At 43.1% G+C, this 23,147-nt stretch overlaps 1 protein-coding gene across 1 annotated transcript in view; it reads right to left on the bottom strand.

Annotated features, from left to right (window-relative positions):
* TULP4 (tubby like protein 4) overlaps nucleotides 1-23,147 on the bottom strand; it is a 94,136-nt gene that overhangs the window by 28,095 nt on the left and 42,894 nt on the right. Inside the window, exons 2-6 of the mRNA XM_006757709.2 lie at nucleotides 18,494-18,622; nucleotides 12,120-12,281; nucleotides 6,584-6,764; nucleotides 5,816-5,950; nucleotides 1,175-1,341 (exon numbers count right to left, since the gene is read on the bottom strand). Coding sequence (XP_006757772.1) covers nucleotides 1,175-1,341; nucleotides 5,816-5,950; nucleotides 6,584-6,764; nucleotides 12,120-12,281; nucleotides 18,494-18,622 — 774 coding nt within the window. The remainder of the gene's footprint in view (nucleotides 1-1,174; nucleotides 1,342-5,815; nucleotides 5,951-6,583; nucleotides 6,765-12,119; nucleotides 12,282-18,493; nucleotides 18,623-23,147) is intronic.

Below are 23,147 nucleotides of genomic sequence, written 5' to 3'. Positions count from 1 at the left end.
CTGCTCAGCCGCCTCCTGCACGACCCCCACTTTGTGAGAACCAAAAATGTCTCTTGACATTGCGCCCCCCCAGCTCTGAGAAGAATTAGCCTACCTTAATGTCTCTATGCATGTATGTGTGTGTGTGTGTGTGTGTGTGTATATATATGTATATATATATATATACATATACATACATATACACATATACATATATATGTAATGGCATATTATTCAGCCTTAAAAAAGAAGGAAATTCTGGCATATGCTATAACGTAGATGAACCTTGAGGAGAGGTTATGCTATCTAAAATTTTAAAAAGTCATAAAAAGACAAACACTGTATGATTCCATATATGAGGTATGTACAATAGTCAAGTGCATAGGAACAGAATGGGATAAAGTTTCAGTTTTACAAGATGAAAAAGTCCTAGAGATTGGTTAGACCACAATGGTACATACTTCACACTACCTAACTATACACTTAAAAATGGTTAAGATGGTAAATTTTATGTTATGTATATTTCACTATAATTTTTAAAAAAGAGATATTTAAATAATTAATGACTGCATCTAATTACAAAATACCCCAATATGGTATACCTGCCTCTCTAATGATCTGGGTAAGGTTAGGACATAAGTCCTTAGTTTATTATCAACCCATCAATCATCAACGCACTCGCAGCTCTCTGTCCAGTACACCCTGCTAAGGATTCCATCCTCTGCCATACCAGACCCGGACAAGAATGAATGGTCTAAAGATTTCTGGAACATAAAAACAAACAGAAAGGGGCCCACCTGTGCACTTTCTCAAAGACATTTAAGCTTTTAAACATTGTTTAACAGTAACTTAGCTGAAACATAAACATACATTACTGACTTAACATAAAATCGGAGTAAATAAATTAAGAATGAGCATTCATTTCTGCATGTTCTGATTTCTACTTCAGACTGATAATAAACACCAGGTCACTCTGCTTATTGTCCATTCATTTGAATGTATTTTGGTTAAAAAGCAATAATGTCTTTCTCCCTATTTTTCCTGGTTCATGCCTCATAATTTAATTAAAGTCAACAAAGGATTGAAATCTGCCAAAGACAATTACAGTGAGTATAACCAACTCACGACTCTTCTATGAAGACTGGGGCACACTAACACAGGCATCACAGTGAGCGCCCCCTCCCCACCTCCTTACTTGCACAAGTGTGTCCAGTGTGAAGATGTGTTCCCCACGAACATTGTAGAACTTGACCATGGCACTCTTCAGGAGAGGGCCGTTGGGAAGGTCACCAAGCTGGGTTTGCCGTTCCATACCAGCGACTGCCAGAAGGTCTCCCTGCGTACACCACTGGGCCACCACCTCTGAAATCACAAAGAAGAAACGGCCTGAAACATACTTTTCCCTGAACTTTCACTTCATGGTAAGTAGTTTAAAAAAGATACGCTTAACAAATGCAACAGTGGCTCTCCCCTTTTCTCTCATGAAGACATTAGCTACCTATTTCTCTGAAAACAATACAGACTCTATTAAAAACAGGTGCTTATGACTTAGCAAGGAATTCCAGTGCCCCTGAAAGATAACTAAATCAGTCAAAGAAAATATACAACAAAGCTGGCATGCTAAATACCTATCTCTAATGCCAGCAATTCCATAACAGGACTTGCAGAACTCTGAGAGAGCAGGCAAGATAACAAAACCTATGATGCACATCCAACGTGCTTTTCCCATTGTTGTCCCCCACGAAGAGATGACTCAAAGAAGTCATAAATGCTCTAAGTAAATCCTGAGCAAAGCCTAACTATACTCATTTGATTTCTCTTGCAGCCCTGGGCAGATAATATTCAGGCAAAGAACATATCTGCACATGAAGGCCCCAACTCTTATCCAACAGTTGACGATGTTGTGGGGCTTAGGAAAGAAGATAAATACTTCTGCTAGGTGGTAGTGTTGTCAGAGAAATGTCCACACTGGAGATGCGCTGCCCTCCCACCAGCTTTTCAGTGCCTACAAGAAAGGCTATTAAATGATTTGTCTAATCCCAATGTTAGCCAGTTACTTATTCTTGCTGGTAAAATCAGCTGTTGTACTAATAAGATTTACAGTACAGTTTTTCTCCCTCAAGACCCTAAGACTGTCTGCGGCTTATACAGAGATCCTGGAAGTCTGGAACTCAGGGGCCCATTCTGCAGAGGCTGGACAGGGACATGTGTAAGAGCTGGGTCTAGAATTCAACAGCCTCTAAGCGCTACCAGGTCACACCTGATCACGGCCTCTCTGATGCTGACATTCACACCAGCCACTCGGAGGCCACCACAGAAATTAACTTCCTTTGAAGACTAGACAGTGGCCTCTGGGGCAAGACGACCCTCCAGACCCAGAGAAGCCAGAGTTAGTTCAGCAAGTCAGCCACAGACAGAAATCAGAGACAGAGGTGGCAGAGAGCTGAGAGGAAGGAGTTACAGACGAGCACCAAGTGAAATGATACACCAAGAGAACGCATCAATAAAAGGAGTCCCCCACCCCCCTTTTCATATAAGAGGATATGAATAAGGTGGAGCAAATGAAAAATAACTTAAAAGAATCAAATACATATCCTGGTGAATAGACTTTTAAAAAGATGATAGGGGAAGCGAGAGGGCTTGTGCATAACCACAGTGTGCTCTGGACCAAATGCCTCCATCACTCTAGTGAAGAGCCTTGTCATGAAACTGAGATGACCTTTTCTGGATGGTTCCTTTGTAAGCACAAAGATGTCAAAAGAAGGAGCACTAACGCTAACAGGTAAAAACAAGAAAAAGATGAGGTCTACCCTTGTCTAGGGCAGAAGCATCACAGCAAAACCGCAGAAATAAAGACACAGCACTTCATTCCCAAGGCTCCTCAGCTGACCCGCTTTGGTCAGTGGGTGAGTGGATACCGGCACCATTCTTTTTGCTATTTATTCATTTTTAATAACATTCTTTGCATTTTGTTTTTTACCAACAGAAAAGTAGATTGTTGCTCCCGCAGGGCTGACCTAGACACAGTCATATTCAGAGGTTGCTCAAAGACAGGCCCTGAGCACTCAAGGCTCTTAAGACACTTTTGGAGCCTTAAACATTTTGTTTATTAGGTGGGAACTGTCTGTCCTGTTGCAGAAGACCCCAGAAAACCAAGCAACGCTTTGAAGAAGTGGAAAGACACTGTTTTAATTACACCGGCGGACTCCGGGAAGTAATTTCCAGATCAGAGTGAAGCAGCACGTGGAAGGTTTCACTTTTTATAACCTTCGGGGTCTTTGTTTTGCAGATATGCCCCCTGCCTCCCTTCATGGCCCTGCAGGAAGATCCCGGTGTAATATTTACAAGCAAATGCTCAGGGATTTCTTCAGTGCAGTTGAGGAACAGAGTGAATAAAAAAATGGCGTCGCTATGGTCAAGTTCTGAATTATTCAATGACGTATGCTGAGGCAACAGGAAATGATGCCATTCTTGCTTTGACTAGCCTGGGAACTTAACCTTCTGGGCTCTCAGTCCTGCATCAATGCTAGATGCACCTGGGTCACTGTGCGTCAATGGCCTGAACATACATCAAACCCTCAGATGACCATCTGAGTGACCTCAAGAAGAAACATCTGGAGATAACATCCTGGACCAATGCAGGGCTCAGAATGCAGGACTGATTCTTCTCAAGAATGGACTTTGTACTATAAGGCCCCTCAGCTTTTCTTTCTCAGTTGGAATGGTCTGGTATTGCCTAGCTGTGCTTTCCGTCTGCAAACTCAGAGATCCTTGAATAAGTCTTTGTCATTTACTTCTAGACAAAGCCTCCTGAATCTTAATTCTGAGTGCATTAGACACAGTTATAAAGTTATCCTGAGACAGTTACAGTCTATAATGGCAAGTCAATCTTTTAAAAGGAGTAAGTTTCACAATAATAGGGCCATTGTGTGCTAAAAGAAATGCTAGAAAGAAAAAATTCTGCAAAACAGAGAAACAAAACAAAGCAGTATGAATTTGAATTCCTTTATTTTGAATTCGAATTCCTTTATTTTAAGGCAATGTGGGGTAAAGTGAGACATGCTCTTGAATTTCTGAACTCCTAAGTTTTTTGTTTTTGATGGGTAGCAGAATGTGCCATCCAAAATATGCCTTATTGGCATAAGGATTATTTTGAGAAGAAATAAGATACAAGACAAGCTCTCTGCTCTCCAAGATTGTTTAAAAGCAAGACAAATTTGTAAACGTGTGTGACCTCCCACCAGGAAGGACATAAGTTAATCACTGGAGACAACTTTAGACCTTTATCAACCCAGCAAAGATACTAGACGAATCTATAAAACAAATTTATGAACTAGCCCTTATCGTCAATTAGTTCCCACGATTTGCTGCCCTAGAAACTGAGCCCTTTAGCTTTGTCATTTCTCTAAAATGTATTGTTCTTTTGTTAACATGCTGTGTAACCCACATTCTAACCCCCGCTCCCAATTGCTCCAAGTTACTCATCTACGAGTGCTCTCATGGGTAAGTGCAATGCCTGAGTTAATGCATTTGTTTGCTTTTCTCTAGTCTATCTTTGTCAGTAGACTTTACAGGGCGGAACCTCAGCTGGGGGAAATGTTTTTCCTCCCTTACATCCTCAAGAAAGAGCAAAAGTCACAACAAAGGGTAAAAACTCCAAATAAGGTGAACCAATTTATGGTTCATTGTATGATAAACAATTTGGGATTCTCAGGAAATTTTTCTTCACGGCACAACTTGCTGGGGGGGGTGTGGGGGGACAGACGGGACACATTTGCAAAGCAAAATCACTTCCTACCCCTATACACACAAAAATGAATCTGCAATAAAGGAATGTGTGGTAGATGATGAGGAAGAGGGCTGGCTGCAGGCACCACGGTCTATCAGGCACTCTAAGTTCTTTTCCATGTGACATAATCACTGTGCTGGTAACAAAGTAAAGAATAGCCCTAACCAGTTTGGCTCAGTGGATAGAGCATCGGCCTGCGGACTGAAGGGTCCCAGGTTCGATTCCGGTTGGGGACATGAACCATGGTTGCGGGCACATCCCCAGTGGGAGGTATGCAGGAGGCAGCTGATTGATGTTTCTCTCTCATCGATGTTTCTAACTCTCTATTCCTCTCCCTTCCTCTCTGTAAAAAAATCAATAAAATATATAAAAAAAGAATATCATAAGTCACCTTTCTTCACTGGAAGTTCTCTGATTATATTTAATTGAGACAGTAACAGAAAAAGACCATGTGGATCTAAGATGGAAGTTAGAATAAAACTCTAGTCAAAAAAATTTCTCATCTGGGAGAGCTTCTATGGGTCACCTCCCCAAGTCACATGTGTTTCTAAGCTGCGAATTTGGTGGGAATGTGTTGGGAATGCTGCTCCAATACAATCTCGGCTGATAAACAGAGAACAAAATAATGCATCCAAGGTAACTTCACTGCACAACCATTAAGGCTTTAGTAAGCCTTAAAACTACAGGGGCTTCTGTGTAAATGTGTCTCGTGTACCATCTGTTGCCTCGAGAACAGCAGGGGCTGCCGCCCACTACTCTGCAGACACAGTGTCAGCCAGAGACAAACACAGCGCACCAGAGAGAGGACCACTCATGCCGGAGTGGGAGAGAGCAGGTGAAGATGAAGCCTGCCGGTCAGGAATCCCTCCTCTAGGCAAGGCCAGGCAGCGACTTGCCAGATAAGTGGGAAAGAGAAAGGAAATGTCCTTTCTAACAGACTCCCTTAAGTCAGAAAGAGGTCACTGCAGGGGACGAGAATCAACAAGTGCTGGGTGTACGACAACCAGCCTGGAAAACGAATCCCTGGGCCGAGGGACATATGAGTACCTTTCAGGCCTGAGCGGATGACAGTAGGAGACAAGTCATCGTAGTTGTTCATTAAGCTGATGTCCCCCGAGGTGAAGCTGACGGTGAGCAGTGGCTTGATGTTCTGCACCGGGATGGGATATGCTGCTGGACCATCTGTGGGGACAAAGTGCTGGGTGAAGAAGAGACAATGAGCACGTGACCCAAACCCAGGCCACAGCGCTGCGATCTTGTGGAGGGTCTTGCAAACGGCCTGGCCATGCGGATGGGACTCTGCACTGGGTGCTGCTAAGCAAGCAGCCTTCTCCACCCTCCACACGACGCGGCCGCACAGGGTGCTCAGCAGAGAGCCTGGGCAGTTACTTCCTAGTGCATCTGTCGGTGCTAAGGACTCTCCCTCAGACCTACCTCCCCTGAAACACTAGCACTGATCTTCATTTTTTTTATGTGTAAACATTGTCTACTCCTAAAATAAACACATGCACGGAAATGTGTATGCATATTCTCTGGGAAGCATAACACACACATCTGGGGAAGGAAGAAGACAAAGTGAGAGCATTTTACGTGTAGGAAACCTATGCCAATCAACCTGACCAGCGACAGTGAGACAGGGGGTGGCAGAGAGAAGACAGTCAAATAGCGAACACAGATTGGGCCGAGGGGCCTTGCAATTCGGTTTGCGAACTCTTCCCAACAAGTGAGGGTGCTGTGCCTGTGGCAGGCCTTCCCCTTCTGCCTCTAACGCAGTTCATTCCCTCCATACGCTGTCCCTGTGAAGCAGCGAGCTACCTTGGGGCGGGGAGTAGTCGTCCGAGTCTGTGTCGCTCTCGCTGCTGTCCTCCACCAGGAAGGCAGGGTAGTTCCAGGACATGCTGAGGATGCCGTCCGACTCGTGCAGGAGGACGTGCGCCAGCATCCTGCCGTGGCAGTCCATGACGATCACCTGCCCATCGGCCGTGCCGAACAGCACCTGCAAGTGAGCACCAGGACTGCCGATGGACGGAGGGAAGGCCTCCGTTTCCCACACACCTCACCTCAACTTGTTTAGAAGGACAAAGTATATTTGGAATAAAAACACAGACCAGGTAAGTAACTGAGGGGATACACAAAGCATTAAGTAGTGAAAATTTAGCTGACTGTTATTGCAAAAACTCGAGTCCTCTAATACTGAAATATGACCAGCAGCACAATAAACATATTCATTATATTGTATGGACATTATCAAATAATATGAGCAAATCCTGGTTTCACTTTTTGTGGCTTGCTTTGTTTTCTTGGGTTGAAGGAAGAGGGTTATTCACTTATTTTTCTGGAAAATAAAGAAGTAGCAGAGGTTCATTGTTAAGAATTTATTAGATTTAGAAGACAAACTTAGGTGTATGTCTGACCTAGAGAAAATACATCTGGTTATGTAAGCATGTTATCTAATCATATTTGGAAAAGATGTTCCTGAAATAGTTTGTTTTATTTCACTGTGAATAAGAACGGTATTAGTTGATAATGTTATAAAGCATTAACGGTAATAATACCTTCACTAAGTGCTGACTTGGTGATAAGCACTATACTAAAAGCTGCACCTCATAACTGTCAGAACACTCCTGTGAGTGAAGTCCTAGCAATGCTGGAATGAAGCTGGATGGACCTAGGGAATTCCCTCAGGTCCCCAGATCAGGGAGCACACACTCAGAGCCCTGCTGGGAGATGGGACAGGCACATGGCAGAGCTAGAGCACAGGCAGGCAGAGGATGGGGGGCGGGGGGTCACATCAGAGCAGCGCTAGAGTGTCTCACAGAGGCTGGCAGCCCCCTGACAGTGGTGCCATCCAGCCGGACGTCAGGAGGAGACCCTGGGCCTGGGAAGCATGCTGATATCTTCTGGTCTGTGTGGTGGGCATGGGCGGGCTCTGCATCTCTTGCCATGAAAACTTTCTATCTTTTGTGTCTAATGGGATTTGTCTACCCCCGAGCAACTCACTGTGCCAACCAAGCAAACTATTTCCATTTTATAGGTGCAGAAAAAATTGGAAGGGGTCAAGTTGACAAAGCTGTTAAGTGGTCAAGCCAGGGCTATCTGACTAAAAAGGCCAGGATTTAATAAGGCTTTTAAAACTCTTGCCTCTTTTTGCTTTTAAGGTTATGCCACTAAGCTTGGGGGCAAAGACTATTCACAGAGGTACCCCATTGTACCTAAAAGAGCTTTGGGTACAGTGGACAATCAACAAGTATTTTTTGTTAAATGAATAAATTCAAGTAAATGACAATGAAAAGGTAATTTTAGCCCTAGCTGGTTTTGCTCAGTGGGTAGAGCATAGGCCTACAGACTGAAGGGTCCTGGGTTCGATTCCAGTCAAGGGCACATGCCCAGGTTGTGGGCTTGATTCCCAGTAGGGGGGCATGTAGGAGACAGCTGATCAATAATTCTCTCTCATTATTGATGTTTCTGACTCTCTCTCTCTCCCTTCCTCTCTGAAATCAATAAAAACATATTTTTTTAAAAAGGTAATTTTAGGACATAAATGCTGATGATTGAGATGAATTGCATGGGATGATATAATTCATTTAAGTAATAATAAGCTCACAGATCTCACAGAACTGTTAGGATAAATCAGTTTCTACCAAATATTTCTTTAAACATGATCTACATTTTAATGACTGAAAGCTAAAAAAAAAAAAAAAAAGGCTAAAACTGTTTTCCCTCAGAAGTGGATCAATTTATTAGTCCACGCCACTTAAAGAAAACCAGACAAAACCAACAGGAACACTGCTGAACTCCAGAATGGCAGACATTGAACATGTTGGTAAGCAGTTCTAAATGATGACACATACAGAACATGACTTCCTATAACTTTAACTAAAATGTACAATTTACATGTTTCAAATGAAAAAGATATGTGGGGACCCCACTGTAAGGCAAATGTCACGGGTGACAAAGGCTTTTCTTCCCCTGCTTTGCACAGTCTCACTCATTTTTCAAATCGGTTCTGAAGAGCATCGCTGTACCTTGGTGCTGGCTGAAGGGGTCATTGATCATTTATGACTTTTGTTTTTAATAACGATAGCTCATTAGCCAACGCAGGAGATCCCCGCCCTGTCTGTGGTGGACTCTGCCGTACCCACCATGTTCCACTGGTGCAGTCATCACTATTCTCAATCTTTGCTGTATGATTTTTCATACCTGACTCCCACACAGACTGTAAGCTTCTGAGGACTGGACCAGGCCCGCTCTGCTCATCGCCATCTCCCCGGGGCCTGTCACAGCAGGCGGCCACGGCAGTATTTGTGGAGGGAGGAAGAAAGGCCTCGGCACTGAAGCATTTTTAAGTGACACACATCTTTCCATTTTAGAGAAAGTGATGCCAGACAATAGAACAGACACCTAATTCCTGAATGAAAGGACTGGTGGCCAGTGCTCAACATTACAGTAAGGCAACATGGAACAAAAAGCCCCCCTCTCCCAAAGCTCCACCATCAGCCGGTTCCAAACACAGCCCTCTGGGAAGATCATGCCCTATAAAATCGGCGAGAAGAAAAAACCAGCATGAATTGTCTAGCTGTCAAGCAATGATGCAGGGAGTTACTCTGTTTTGGAACAATGTCACGGATACAACATGAAATCAGATTTTTAAAATCTTGCCTATTACACGTTCTTTTCATGCCTAATCACTTCCCATGAGACAGGCTATGTGAGGCCCCGACTTGAAGAGAACAAGACGGAAAGTCTAATAAGAGCACACCATGGCAAGGACACCAGTCTCCGCGCCTCTCCTCCCTCATTCGGGTGCTCTCCCCAGGGAGCCGGGCTGGCTTCTCTTCCAGGCTTGGCCCGAGGCCCTCTTCTCTCTCTAGATCAGTCATGTCCACGGCTTCGGGGGCCCCACCCACACTAGCTCCCTGTCCAGGCCTCTCCCTAAGCTCCGGACTCACACACGCCCTGGCCAACCTGCTACTTGAATGAGCCAAAGGGCCTTCCGAGCCAACAAGTCCCAGACGAAATGTGTGATCTTGTCCTTTCCCAAACAACCAGCACTCACACGGCCAGCGCCTCTCCCAGAAAAGACTGCGGCTGATGTGCTATCTCCAACGTCCAGTACGGTGTCTGTCACATCACAGGTGCTCAGACACCACGTCTGAAAGCTTTCGGACCCCTCACAGAATTAACCTCACTCTAACCATGGCCTCCACGGCACTGTGAGCTTGGTTCTGTTTTGCAAGTCTGCCTTGCCCACTACACCATGAGCTTCTCGAGGGCAAGTCTGCACCGAAATTTCTCAGTTTCCTGTCACGAGTGGTTGCTCAGTAAATGAGTTTCTGCCCAAAGTTTGGTCTTTGCCAAATGAAGGAAGAACTCCTTTAATTTATTCTTTAGTCTATAAATCAAAGCTCTGTTCAAATCTTCCAAACGCTTTTAATTACGAACTGATGATGAAATTATGTAAATTTGTCTCATATTTTCCCAGCTGGACTGCAGGGTTCATGCCTGGGTGAGGGACAAGCCCTCTGTAATGTGGACACCAAGAGCTAACAGGCTGGTAGAAACCTGAGAGTCCTCAGGCCATATCAGGTCAACAGCTCTCTCTTATTGCAGGGCAGTTTTTAAAATCAATGAAATTTTAAAGTAATTATAGTACCCATATAAATTCTCAGGTTCAATGTATTCCTTTCTCACAACACTAAGTTTGAGAAGAAAACAAATTGGCCATTTTTATTTTCTTAAAAAAAGGAAACATGAAACATATGAAAGCAATTTAGTAAAAAAAAAAGTAGTGTCTCAAAATAAAAGTATGGTTCCATATTATACTGCTTAAAATGTTTCAGCATTGTATGGATTCTGCTGTACTTGGATAAGTTTTATATTTACAAAGGTTTTACCTCATAAACACTATATTTAAAAATCAATTATCAACAACTGATCTTATTAGGCTATTATATATTGTTTTATCATGAAATTAGAACACCAAAAATTATTTTGAAATTAGGTTTGAAAAAAATGACCAGAAGGCTCATCACCATAAAATCACAACCTGTCCGTGGCATTTGGATTCACTTCGTTCCAGTTCTTCATACTACACAGCGGGTTTCTCTTGGGTGTTTATGATGTGGTAATCATACCACATATACCCTTCAAATCCAGAATTTCCTCCTTATATTAGACCATAAGAGCTCTTCCAAATTATTACACCATCTTTATACCACAACCTACAATTTACAGAACTACTATGTAATACCTTAAGTGGTACACCACAGTTTACTTAACCATTTTATTTTGAGATTAGTAGGCTGATGTGCTATCTCCAATGGACAAAACACTGGTCATCTGAGATCAACCTGGAAAGTTGATAATAAATAATACTTCAATAAAGAACTGTTATTTTCTTCCCTATGTTTCTTTCTTTTTTTTCTTTTTTTTTTTTTGGTTAATCCTCACAGGAGATTTTTTTTTCATTGCTTTTTAGGCTAAGGAAATCTTTTTATATTTATATATTTTATTGATTTCAGAGAAGAAGGGGGAGAGAGAGAGAGAGAGAGAGAGAGAGAGAGAGAGAGAGAGAGAGAGAGAGAGAGAGAGAGAAAGAAACATCCATGAGAGAGACACATCGAACCAGGGCCAGGGATTGAACCTACAACCTAGGTACACGCCCTTGAGCAGGAATCAAACCCAAGACCTTTTGGTGTGCAGGCTAAAACTCTATTCACCAAGCAATACGGGCCAGGGCTTCTCTGTTTTTTTAGATAAATTCCTAAAGTATATTGGTTGATAATTTTTAGTATTTTTTACATACTGTACACCAAAATGCTTCTTCAAATGTCTAATACACATTATTACTAGCAATGAATGAGAATACTTGATTGTATTCATCAATAATCAGTAAAATCATCTGTATCAGTTTATTACTACTTTTGCTAAAAGTGAAAATATGTCATTATGCTATTTTGCATTTTTTCCGAGAATAATTTTCCACCACATGATTACTGACTAGTTGAACTTCTTTTGTAAATTACTGTTTATGTCCATTATCCATTTATTAATTGACTACTTACGTAGATTTAAAACTAAATTTGGGTCAACATTTTCTGTAATTAAAATATTTACCCAATATTTACCATACTGGTGGGAATATTTTTTCTCCAACCTATGGTTCATTTCAAATTTTTGTTTTAATATTTACCTGGACACTGTCATTGTTCTTTTCCTTTGTGATTCTTTAAGAAGCTTTGGAGCAAACTCCCCTAGCCCAGCCCTTTTTCCTTGTGTGATAATTTTTTAGTCATTTCCTCCTCATCTCTCATGGTTTTAACATTACACACCTATATTCAAGATGCATTACCTGTTGGTCATCAGGAGTCCATATGCCACATGTGATCTGACTTTCCAGGTTGATCTCAGATGACCAGTGTCTTTGTCCACTGACAGAACCGACCAGGACAAACCCATCTCGATATGAAATAAGCGCTTGAGTCCCATCGTGGCTCCACGTGAAATCACTCACCTTTGAGACACACACAGATAAAAGTGGTCAATTTGTAATCTTAAATAGAAAGCACTTTCATCAAAGACATAGATGTAGTCCTTAACTTAGCCTTTGGCTAAGGTCAAGGTGGCTTTAAAGAGAACAACATAAATATCCTATATAATAAAAGGCTAATATGCAAATTGTCCCCTTGACCAGTTCGACCAGGGGGAGGGGCCGGCTGGCCAACCTCCAGTGTCCCCTCCCCTTGGCCGGCCAGGCCCGATTGGGGCGGGCTGGCTGGGCCCCACCCGTGCATGAATTTGTGCACTTGGCCTCTAGTATATAATATGTGTATTACATTACATATATAATGTAAAAGACATCATTTGAAATACATGTGTCAGTGTGGTGCTGAGTGCTTCACAGACGATAATAAACTTCATAAAGTATTATCATGCCCATTTTACAGAGAAAATAGGCACTGATGGGATAACCAAAATGGGCAAGACCTTTTGTAGACACATGGTTCCATTTCCTTTAGTAAACACCTAGCAGTAAAATTAATTGCTTGTTCATATGGTTAAGTGTATATTTAACTACATAAGAAACTATCTAACTGTTTTCCAAGTGGTAACACCATTTATACCCCCATCAGCAGTATATGAGAGTACTAGCAGGCCCAAACCTCACTAACACTTGGTGTTGTTGGTCTTTTTATTTTCGCTTTCCTAGTAGCTGTGCAGTGGTATGACACTGTGTTTTAATTTGCATTTCTCCAATGACATGATTTCACATGCTTATTGATCACTTGTACATCATCTTTTGGAACATGTCTGTTCAAATCCCTTGGCATATACATGTATTTATATATATGTATTCCTATTCACCTATTCACATATACCAATAAATTGGCCTTCCAATTGTGCTGTAAAAATTTTAAATACCGTCTTTTATTAGAATTGTGTATGGCAAAAAATTTCTCCACTCTGTGGTTTGCCTTTTTATTTTCTTAGCGGTATCTTCCAAAGAGTACATTTTCATGAAGTCCAATCAAGTCTGCAATAAAATTTGAAAGTCCTTTCATTTTGCAAAGATAATGCTTTTCTTTACATGCATTTTAACTCATTTATCTTGGAAAATACTTGTGCTAAAAGGAAAACCATCTTAAAAGAGGGCTAAACCATACAGTCAGAGAATATCAAACTTGCAGCCCACGGGCAGCATGTGGCCCACAATGAATATTTTTGCAGCCCAGCAAATAGAATGGTATGTAAGAAATGTTTTAATAAAAATTTTGTAACTTGATTTTTACAATATCCTGTTATACATAATTATTAATATAATAAAAGCGTAATATGCTAATTAGACCGGACAGCCAAATGACCTTCCGGATGTCCTTCTGGATGAAGTTGCCGCAGCGGGGGCTGAGGCAGAGGTGGTTAGGGGTGATCAGGCAGGCAGGCGAGTGGTTACAAGCCTATGGTCTCAGATTGCAAGAGTGTGCAGGCTGGGCTGAGGGACCCTCCCTCCCGTGCATGAATTTCGTGCACTGGGCCTCCGATATTAATAATGGTGCCTGGTAAGTTAATGTTCAAGAAAAAATATTAATTTTTATTAAAATGTTCTATTATTTTATGTTAATGATTACTCATTTATTTCAGCCCTTTGTATTCAGCATGTCTCTATCGAAATAATCCCACATTTCTATGAAAATTGAAGCTTTTTTTTTTTTTTGCTGCCCACATAAACTTACTAGCAAGCTTTGTTTATTTGGCCCGTGTTAGCCTTTGAGTTTGACATGCTTGATATAGTCAGTGAAAAGAATCTTGTCCAAGACACCACCAACTTTATAATCACAAAAATGATCGAATAGGATATTTATATAAATTTATTAAATTAGGTGAGCACAGAGTGATACGAATATGTCACAACTGGAAAAACAAAAACGGGGGAACTCAGAACCAAATGCTGTAAAGAAAACAAGTGGAAAGGCTCTTCTACTGGTTGTCTTTCAGTTGCAGGGGGTTACAGTGCTTTTGCTTCACTCATGAGCGTTCTCAGACATGGATTAACTGAAGCTGAGCCGCAGCCTGCATGGCCCACCCCTGAGGCAGCTTTTATCAGACCATCCTTGGTGCCTAGTACTGTGAATCTATGCATACACTGTTCCAGACTCAACTTTGAAACAAAGGACTCAATCATTTCCTAAAAAAGAAATTATTAAAGCATCAATCAGCTTTTGCCAGATGTTTGATTGCTTTGTCTCAATGAAAGGCAATAAGGATCACCTTCACTTCTAAAAAGTATTATTTTTCTATGAGCAGATTTCAAGGATATTCCTCTTCCAAGTCACAGAATTGTCCCTCCTCCTACCAGACTTTGTTTCAGGTGTAGAGAGCCACCGCTCCTTCGACCAGTGATTCATCATCACCAGAGTGCTATGTTCTTTACTTACATAAGATTTGACTTCAACACAATTAAAAGCAGCCAAACCTCCCAAAATGTAGGCATTTAATGATGACAACTGCTCAATGGGTTCTGAGATGTGTAGGATCAGAGCTCTACAGAGTAAAATTATATAAAAATGTAAATCAGATCACAAGATACAATGATTACTTTGGTAGAACCTAGCTGGCACAGGTCTCTGTGAGACTCTAGGTGCTCCAGATGCTCCATGGTGCATGTAAGCTCACTCAACCCCAGGTCATCCTAACTTACTTTTTTTTCTTTCTAACAGGCCATTTGCACCAAAGTCTAAATGACAAGAAAAGCTGAGGAATATAGTGACAGAGCCCACACAGCTGCTGCATGGACATGACAGAAGGTTCCCTCCTCAGACAGGCTGCCCGTCAGGAGAAAATGATGTGGTGACAGCTCTACGTGGCTGCTGGGGCTGGAGCTCTTTTGTATAATGTTAGGGAGGGAAGCTGCAATGGTGAACCACAGGAGTGGACAGAGAAACAACGCAGAGGCACACTCTTTTATGGACCTGGGAGGCTGCTGTAAACAAAGATTCCATTGGAGGAAACCGAAAGTTCCCAGTGTAGTGATTTCTCATTGGCTGAGCTGTTCCTGGGAGGAATCTTCCCTCCCTCCTGCTGAGTCTATCACTTCCTATCAGAGATGCAGGTACCTCTCTTCCTGTGGTGTCAGTCCTGTGTGTTGAGTGAAATGTGCATGAAAGTTCTCTCTTCCAGCTTCCTGACTCCATTTTAAATGAGGTTTCTGTTTATTACTTTTCACATTTCCCTCTTCTGACCAAGATCTTTCTTTAAAGCATTGTTGACCAAGAGTCAGCTTTTTCCAGATTCAGGGGCCCTTTTGCCTCTTGATGTCAGGAAGCACCTTTCCTGGGTGTTCTGTGCCATGTCAGAGGGGGAAGTGTCCAGATTGGCAGCCTACCTGGTCACATCTGAGTGACAAGGAGGGTGGGCCTGGGGAGGACCTCTCACACCATCTCCCATCTAAAGTCTGTACTAGTATTAGAGTAGGGAGCATGGCAAAGGTACATTCAGAACTGAAAGAATTAAATAAGCACTTTGGGAAACCACAATGCAGGATTAAATACAAAGCAATTAAACAGTATTGTTATCTCAAAAAATGCTTGGCACAATTTATCTTATCAGTATACTATGAACAATACATGCAGTTCTGCTAAAAGAGAAGAGAGTTTCCTGCTGGGGAACAAGGCAGTGGTACAGCGTTTGGGACTCAATCTTGGGCTCAATTCTGGCTTTAGCGCCCAGGAACTTTGTTGAGCAAGTTACTGAACCTCCTGACCTTTTTCCTCCCATCAACTGAGAATAATAACGTCTTCTGAAAGGGTTATCCTTTCAGCACTTTAGAGAACCTCACGGACTAATTCACAAGCCTTTACAGGAAGCCTGGGAGGGCTGCAGCCTCAGGACCTGAGGCCGCTCTGTGGTGATGACGTGTTGGCTTCTATTTTAGGGCAGCCAGGCTCTGAGTTCAGGCGCTAGGCGGCAATAGTGCCTCACACTTCTGCAGACACTCTAACAGCTGTGGAGACTCTCATATGCAGACAATGCTATAAGCACTTTCCATAGTTTTTTTAAGTTCTAGTGCTTCTCGGAGGCAGGTGCATTAGTCCCTATGTTACAGATGAGGAAACTGAGGTCCAGAGAAATATTTCTCACTAAGTAGTCACTGTGTGAGATTCTTGGCTCATGTGGTCTGACTCTAGAGATCATGCTCTTGACAACATCCCCTGCAGGTGACATGGATTTCTCATAATCCTGAGATTTCTACATCTGCAGCTCTATTCAGAAGGCGAATTAGTAGTCACCCCTTCCTTTTTCGCTCTTTGGAGGTACGCAGGAAACTGATATTGTTACTGAGTCTAGAGACCTTGGTTCTTGTCTTCTTGAAGGAAAGATTTTAGTCAAGAGAGAAAGCGTAGCAAAGCAAGCGAGAATTTATTGTCGGAAGCAAAAACACATTCAGGACACGGAAGAGCAAGAAGCAGCAACAGAGGAGCCTCTGCTGGGCTGCTGTGGCTCCCTGGGAAGTCAGAGAAAGGGGGGCCTTGGAGACAGGGTCGGGGCTTAGTCTGGGATGAGCTGCCGCTGCCCACTGCTCCCCTGGCTGTAAGTCTTACAGGTCCTCTCACACCTGTGGGGGAAGGTAAAGATGTGGGTGTGGTATTTCTCTCTCTTGCAGGCTGGAATCTTAGGGGAGGTCTTAATAGAATGTTCATCAGCTTTCCAAGTGTGCTCTTTCAGGGTCATGGTCTCCACTGATTGGTCGGTGCCAGTAGTCAGTGCAGCAGGTCCTGAGGCAGCGGTGGCCTCACTTGTGTGGTTTTGCTGCTTTACTGGGCCTGGGTGCTATCCTTAGGGAGGAAAGGTCAGGGGTCTAACCTACATGACTAGTGATATGCAAGGGGAGGAAAGGTTACCCTGGGGGCAAGGTCCTTGTTTTCCCAGTTTTGCCCCTTGCTAGGCGCCCGGGGCTTTTTGCCCTGGGCACCTTCTGTACCAAAGTCCTTGTACCTGGCCCAAAGCCCTTGCTCTGCTCATATCTGTCTAACTGCCTATTATAATACTAGTAGCCCTACACACAAATATGTGCGCCAGTAGGTCGCTGCGGCCCTGTAGCTCTCTGCCTGATACCCTACCCTCCTGTAGCTCCCCCGTCCCCTGACCCCCACAGCTTGCTGCCCTGCCCCCTCCTGTAGCTCTCCGAAGCCCCGCTTGTACCTTGCTGACCCAACTCCTGCTGATCAGTGATCTGGTCTGTGATGTGCTTGGTCATTGCGCCTCAGGGTGTAACGGCTAATTAGCATATTCCTCTCTTATTAGATAGGACGGCCTTTTCAGAGTTAGTCAAAACTATTACATTTACCCTAACAAATAAAGTCACAAAGAAAGAAAGTTTGATTTTTACCCAGAAGTAGATTTGTCTTCTGTGATGACATCTTATAAAGATCCTCTAATAAGGATCTGCTAATAATAACTGCAAAAATATCTTCACTCCTTGCAATTTTATGCCACGTCACTGATCTCATCTTTCAAACTTGGGGAGCTCACAGGGAAACCCACCCTAGGAGAGGAGAATAGACTAAGAAACGCCCATCCACAAAGGTCCCCTGAGGATTCGGTTCTGAAGCCCTAGTTCTGTTAGATCCCTGGGATGGCACCTGTGTGCTGTGCTGCCCATCCTCCTGTGGGAGGAGCAGAGCTGTCCCACAAGCCAGAAGAATCTATGAAGCGGTTCAAAAATAGCACCGCTCAGCAGGGCATCCCTGGAGCAGTTGTTTTCCTCTGGGGGAGACAAATTTATATCAGAAAGGAAGAGCTGAGGGAGGACAACAGTTGGCCACACTCTTTGCAACCTGAGAAGAAAGTGTTGACAACTCAGTGTGGTGAGTGGGTTGTGAGAAACAGTTATGTGGAGACAACCAGGAGGCGACAGCATAGGAAAACACCTTGTGAAAGGGAGCAAACAAGTGATAGGCCAGAGTGCCTCAGGGCCCGGATTCGGCATGCAATCATACACTGAATGTGAAAAGTGATTTCACAGATTTAATTCAAGCCTGAAAACTCAGAGTGTTCTCACAAGAGCAGCACAGCTGAAGTGATATATGCACGAAGCATGAAAAGCAGGGTTCTAGTTTTATTTATTTCTACTCCACCCATTTCTGGAAAGAGTTCCCATTTGCCCTGGAACACACGACCTGTGTTCTCTCTCCAGCGGTCTTCCACTGGAAGAGGGTCCAGCCCACTCACCTGAGCCCCTCGGTCGTTGACCAGTTCCACAGACCATCTCCCTTCATACTGAATCCACACAAAGATCCCTCCATCTGCGTCACACGTGGCCAGCTTCTGGTATGGCTCATTCCACCTTACCAGCACAACCTAGAAAACAACCAAGATGGTATTTACCACAAGGAGTGAACCAGTGGGCTGGGATTACGCCTACAAAGAGATCAAACTTCAAAACTAAGCAGAATGCATGGTCCAAGGAAAAGCCTGGAGAGGATGTGGGGACTAGTGGAGGGGACAGGCCACAGTCCACACACGCAGTCACAGGGAATCAGACCCACAGAAGGGCATCCTGAGAAACAGCAGGCACCTGAGCAAATGATAAAGTGCAGCATGGAAATACCCACTGGTGTAAAAACAGGCCCAGAGGCCATCTGAACTCTGTCTCGCCTTTCACAGGTGCAAGGATCTTTCACCTGACAGTACTGTATGATGGAAAAACAATTTTCACAGAATATATTGTGTATCTGAATCAGAGTGTTATTTTTTAGTGCAGTAAGAGGCATGGATGAGACCTATTTAATTTCATTTTCCTCCCAATGTGAAATTCTCCATATATTTTCTAGATTCTTATTTTCAAATAGTTCAGCATCTAAACATGGCCAATTTGGTAATGACTTTCATCGTTCTCAACTCTCACTCGATCTAAAAGGCAGACCCTCTGGAAAGTGGTCTGTGGAATTAGGTGAATGCTTGAGGGCAGCCATCACAGAGTCCAGTGAAACCTCTAAGGACACAGGGCTATGAAGTGATCGCAGGAGCCCAGGAGCCCCAAAACGACTCCCCACTTTCACTGTGTGGATGTTCTCTGAGTGTCACCTGACTGGCCCATGCTGGTGATAATGCCGATTTAAGTCAATCGGTCAGACAATCAGCTCAGACTTAAGGTTCCTGCTGTGTGATGCTGTAACCAATACGAAATTGGAGAAGACCAGGCCCCGCTCTTAGGAAAAGTCCAGCTGGGAGCCAGAACATCCACAAATGTGTGACTTTATACTGAGGTGCGTCTGTCAAACTAGGACTATCACTAGCTGGCAAGAGCACGCCTGATGTCCATAAGAAAGCCTTGGATCCCGTCTCCTCCCAGGGCTTTCTGCCTAATAAACGAACCACTCTCATGAACACATGGCCCCTGTGTAATGGTCTCCAAATTCTAATGTGTACAGTTGACCCTTGCTAAGGGCACTGACCCCACTCACATAAAAAAATCCACCTACACCTTTTAATTCCCCCCAAACTTAACTACAGCTATCCATCAGCTTCTATGAGGGACTGGTTCCAAGACTGCTGTAAATACCAAAATCCAAGGATGCTCAAGGCCGCCAAATAAAACGGCATAGATCAATGCGTGCAATTGGCCATCTGTGCCTGCAGTTGGTGGATGCAAAACCTGGGGGACACAGAGGGCTGACTACATATTTATTGAAAAACAGCCACATATAAGTGGACCCATGCAGTTCAAACCCATGGTGTTTAAGGGTCAACTGTACAATGACAGATTGTCAAGGACCTCCTCACGCCCATCTGTGTCCAAAACACAGACCAATGCAGAAGCCCAGTCACTTCTCCAAGTTGTATAATGGGCACACCTGATTTTAGTCCTTAAGTTTGTTTTCAAGGCACCACAGAGCTAGAAGCGGTCCCCATAACTAATGGCATTAGCATTAGTTATAAAATTCATTTAAAAAAGATGCATAATAAAATCCTCAAATTTTCCAAGAGGAAATTCTTACCCACTCAAAATGTAAGGATGCTGTTGCTTTAAAAACAAAACAAACAAAACAAAAAAACTCTGGCCCAGCTAACGTGGCTCATAGGTAACGTGACCGTCAACCTATGAACCAGGAGGTCACAGTTCAATTCCCGGTCAGGGCACATGCCCGGGTTGCAGGCTCAATCCCCAGCGTGAGACTTTCAGGAGGCAGGCAACCAATGATTCTCTCTTATCATTGATGTTTCTCTCTCTTTCTCTCTCCCTTCCTCTCTGAAATCAATAAAAATATACATATTTTTAAAAATTCAAAAATCAAAGAGAGCTGTGAGGTTGCAATTTCCAGACATGGCAATCACTAGTCAAATCTAACTTAGCTGATGGTTCCCATGCCAAAGGCAACTTCTAAGGATGCAGACACCGACAGCTCCCAGCAGCCCCGGTCAGCCACCCCTCTGCTGAGCGCCTGCCACAGTCTGGTCCCAGCTCTGCATGTGCAGCGCTCACACCACCCCCTGTATGAGTGGTAACTCTCACTGCAGATGCCCTCCCTACTGAGTTGTGCTGCCCAAGGAAAGGGACGGAATACTGACACACAGTAATTTTGAATATATCGTGCCAAAGAGTAATACTTAATTAGAAGTTATGATCCTTATTCAGTTATATCTTTGAACTATATAAGGTTATTGAAAGCTATTTCTAGCAGGTTATTCTCAACTCCCAAAGGCAATTTAACAACAGCCAACACTGCCTGCCTGCCTGCCTATTACAAACTGTTGGGTGCTAAGCCGTCTTTGTCCTTGTCGAGTTCAGTTCAGTAAATGGACACAATCTAGTGCTCTATCTGCAATTAGAGAGCCGTGAACATACACAGGAGGACCCTCAACACAGGTGGATGGGGGGGCAACAAATCCAGGTTCATTTATTTAATTCTAGTTTTTTAAATTCTCTATTTAAATTACTGATCTAATTTTTTAAAAAACAGTAAAACCAAAACAGCAACAAAAGTCTTTAAATGCACTGAATGTGCCATAAAATTTAGAATTTCCAAATGGTCCATAAAAGCCAACTTTGTAAAAGTTCTTTCAGGCCCAGTGATGCTTTGGCCTGAGCCTTGCAATCCACGAAAGTGCATGTTGCTACTATGTGGTTCCTAAAGCCACAGGCTCGCCTTTAAGCCCACAATCACTGACAGCCTCTAGAATGGCTGCCACAGGACAGAATATGACCAATAACATGATACTCATTGCTGACCATGAGTAAGTTAACACATGAACTATAAAAGGTTACTGAAAGCTATTCATGTACTATGACCTTCCTTATGAAATAGTATCTGATGACAAGGTGTCATATTTGAGAGCATAAAGGCTAGTCACATTCTCTATACTTTTGCCTTTTTGCTTTAACATCCAGGTATGGTTGCATATTTGGTTCACATCAGTACTCAAACTCTTCTTTATGAAAACAGCCAGCACGGTCACAGAATGACACAAACACTAAAGAGAAAAGGTAAGATATGTTTTAAAGTCATTTCTAACTTCACAGATTTCTTGGTCTGATGAGAACACAGTGGTAGCTGTAAGATCAACAGCAAGTTCACAGGCTCCAGCACACCGCACCCTTTTGCAATTCCTGACCAGCTGAGATGCAGCTATAAATGGAAACGTAGTCCCCCCACACATACTTTGCTATGAGTTCTAACCAATAAAACGGAGTAAGTGGATAGCTCCCCTAAATGAGGGAAAGAAAGCTTTCCAACGATTCTGGGTTTAAAAATAAAGTCAAACTGCTAATGTTTCCCTGGATTCATATTCTCATTTCCTCTCTCGTCTGGTCTACAGTTCGTCTTATCTCCTAGAAGTTTATTTCCTGTTCTCCGAATCCTTCCAATCTACTTGGCAACATCAAGACATACCAGAGTGTTGAGGAATTACTAAGCAGCAGGCCAGCTGGGTTCTCAGTCGCCCAAATTATGCGGCAGAATGCAGGGTGCCCGGGCATTCTAAGGCAGAACTTTCCTTCCCTTTTAAAGGAAAACGGGGCTCAGGGTGACTCTGGGCACAGAAGAACCTCAGTGTTCAGGGTGTTAGCTGAAGTGTGCAATCTTCTACTAAAAAGGCAGATGGGAAGCTAAGCTTTGACCTTGGGCTTTGATTATTCAGAAACTGCCAGCCTGTTACCCTCTCTAGTGCAAGACGTTCTAGCATGCTATAGGTATTGTTACCAATAAGTATTTATCAAAGAATATAGAGAAACCTGTACTAAAAACATAGGGCAGGGCAGCTGGGAGTCTATCTGGGCTGTAATCCAATGCCCTAAATGAGTCACTTCACTTCCGACACCTAGAACTATTTTTAGAAAAAATTGTCAGTTAACCCAACTCAAGGCTAGTCATCTTTTCAAGCAAGAACCCTTCAAATGGTGTTGATAAATATGAATATCATTTATATTTTATAGAAATATATGGGAAACCACCTCAGTGAACAACTAGTATCCTCAATATTCATAAATATTTTCCTCAACTTGAAGAGAATGCAATTCGAATGAATGCTAAATACAAATAGTTCAAGTAGTGAATCCTTGTAAGTGGTTATTAGCACTTAGTTGTTCTTATTCTGTGATTTATTAAGTGAAACAGCAATAAATGCAACTGTACAAGAAAAACAAGATGAGTACCAATTTAATTGTAGATATATTTAGTATTAGACAAAGAGCCAATAGCATCTTTAAAAAGACTGGAAGAAATTCAGTGTGAACAGTGGTTTCCGGACTCGTGCCCACGGCAGGAACAGGAAGGTCTGTGAAATGGTGTGGCTGCGGGCAATCGCTGGCCCACTCAGCGCCCCTCTCCTGGTCTGCCAGGGATGGGGAACAGCAGCGCATCTCTCGGGCCTAGAGTCTAGGCTG

Source organism: Myotis davidii, unplaced genomic scaffold (assembly GCF_000327345.1).
Source record: "Myotis davidii unplaced genomic scaffold, ASM32734v1 scaffold1494, whole genome shotgun sequence".
NCBI lineage: Eukaryota > Metazoa > Chordata > Mammalia > Chiroptera > Vespertilionidae > Myotis > Myotis davidii.
This window is presented reverse-complemented; position numbering and strand designations above follow the sequence as displayed.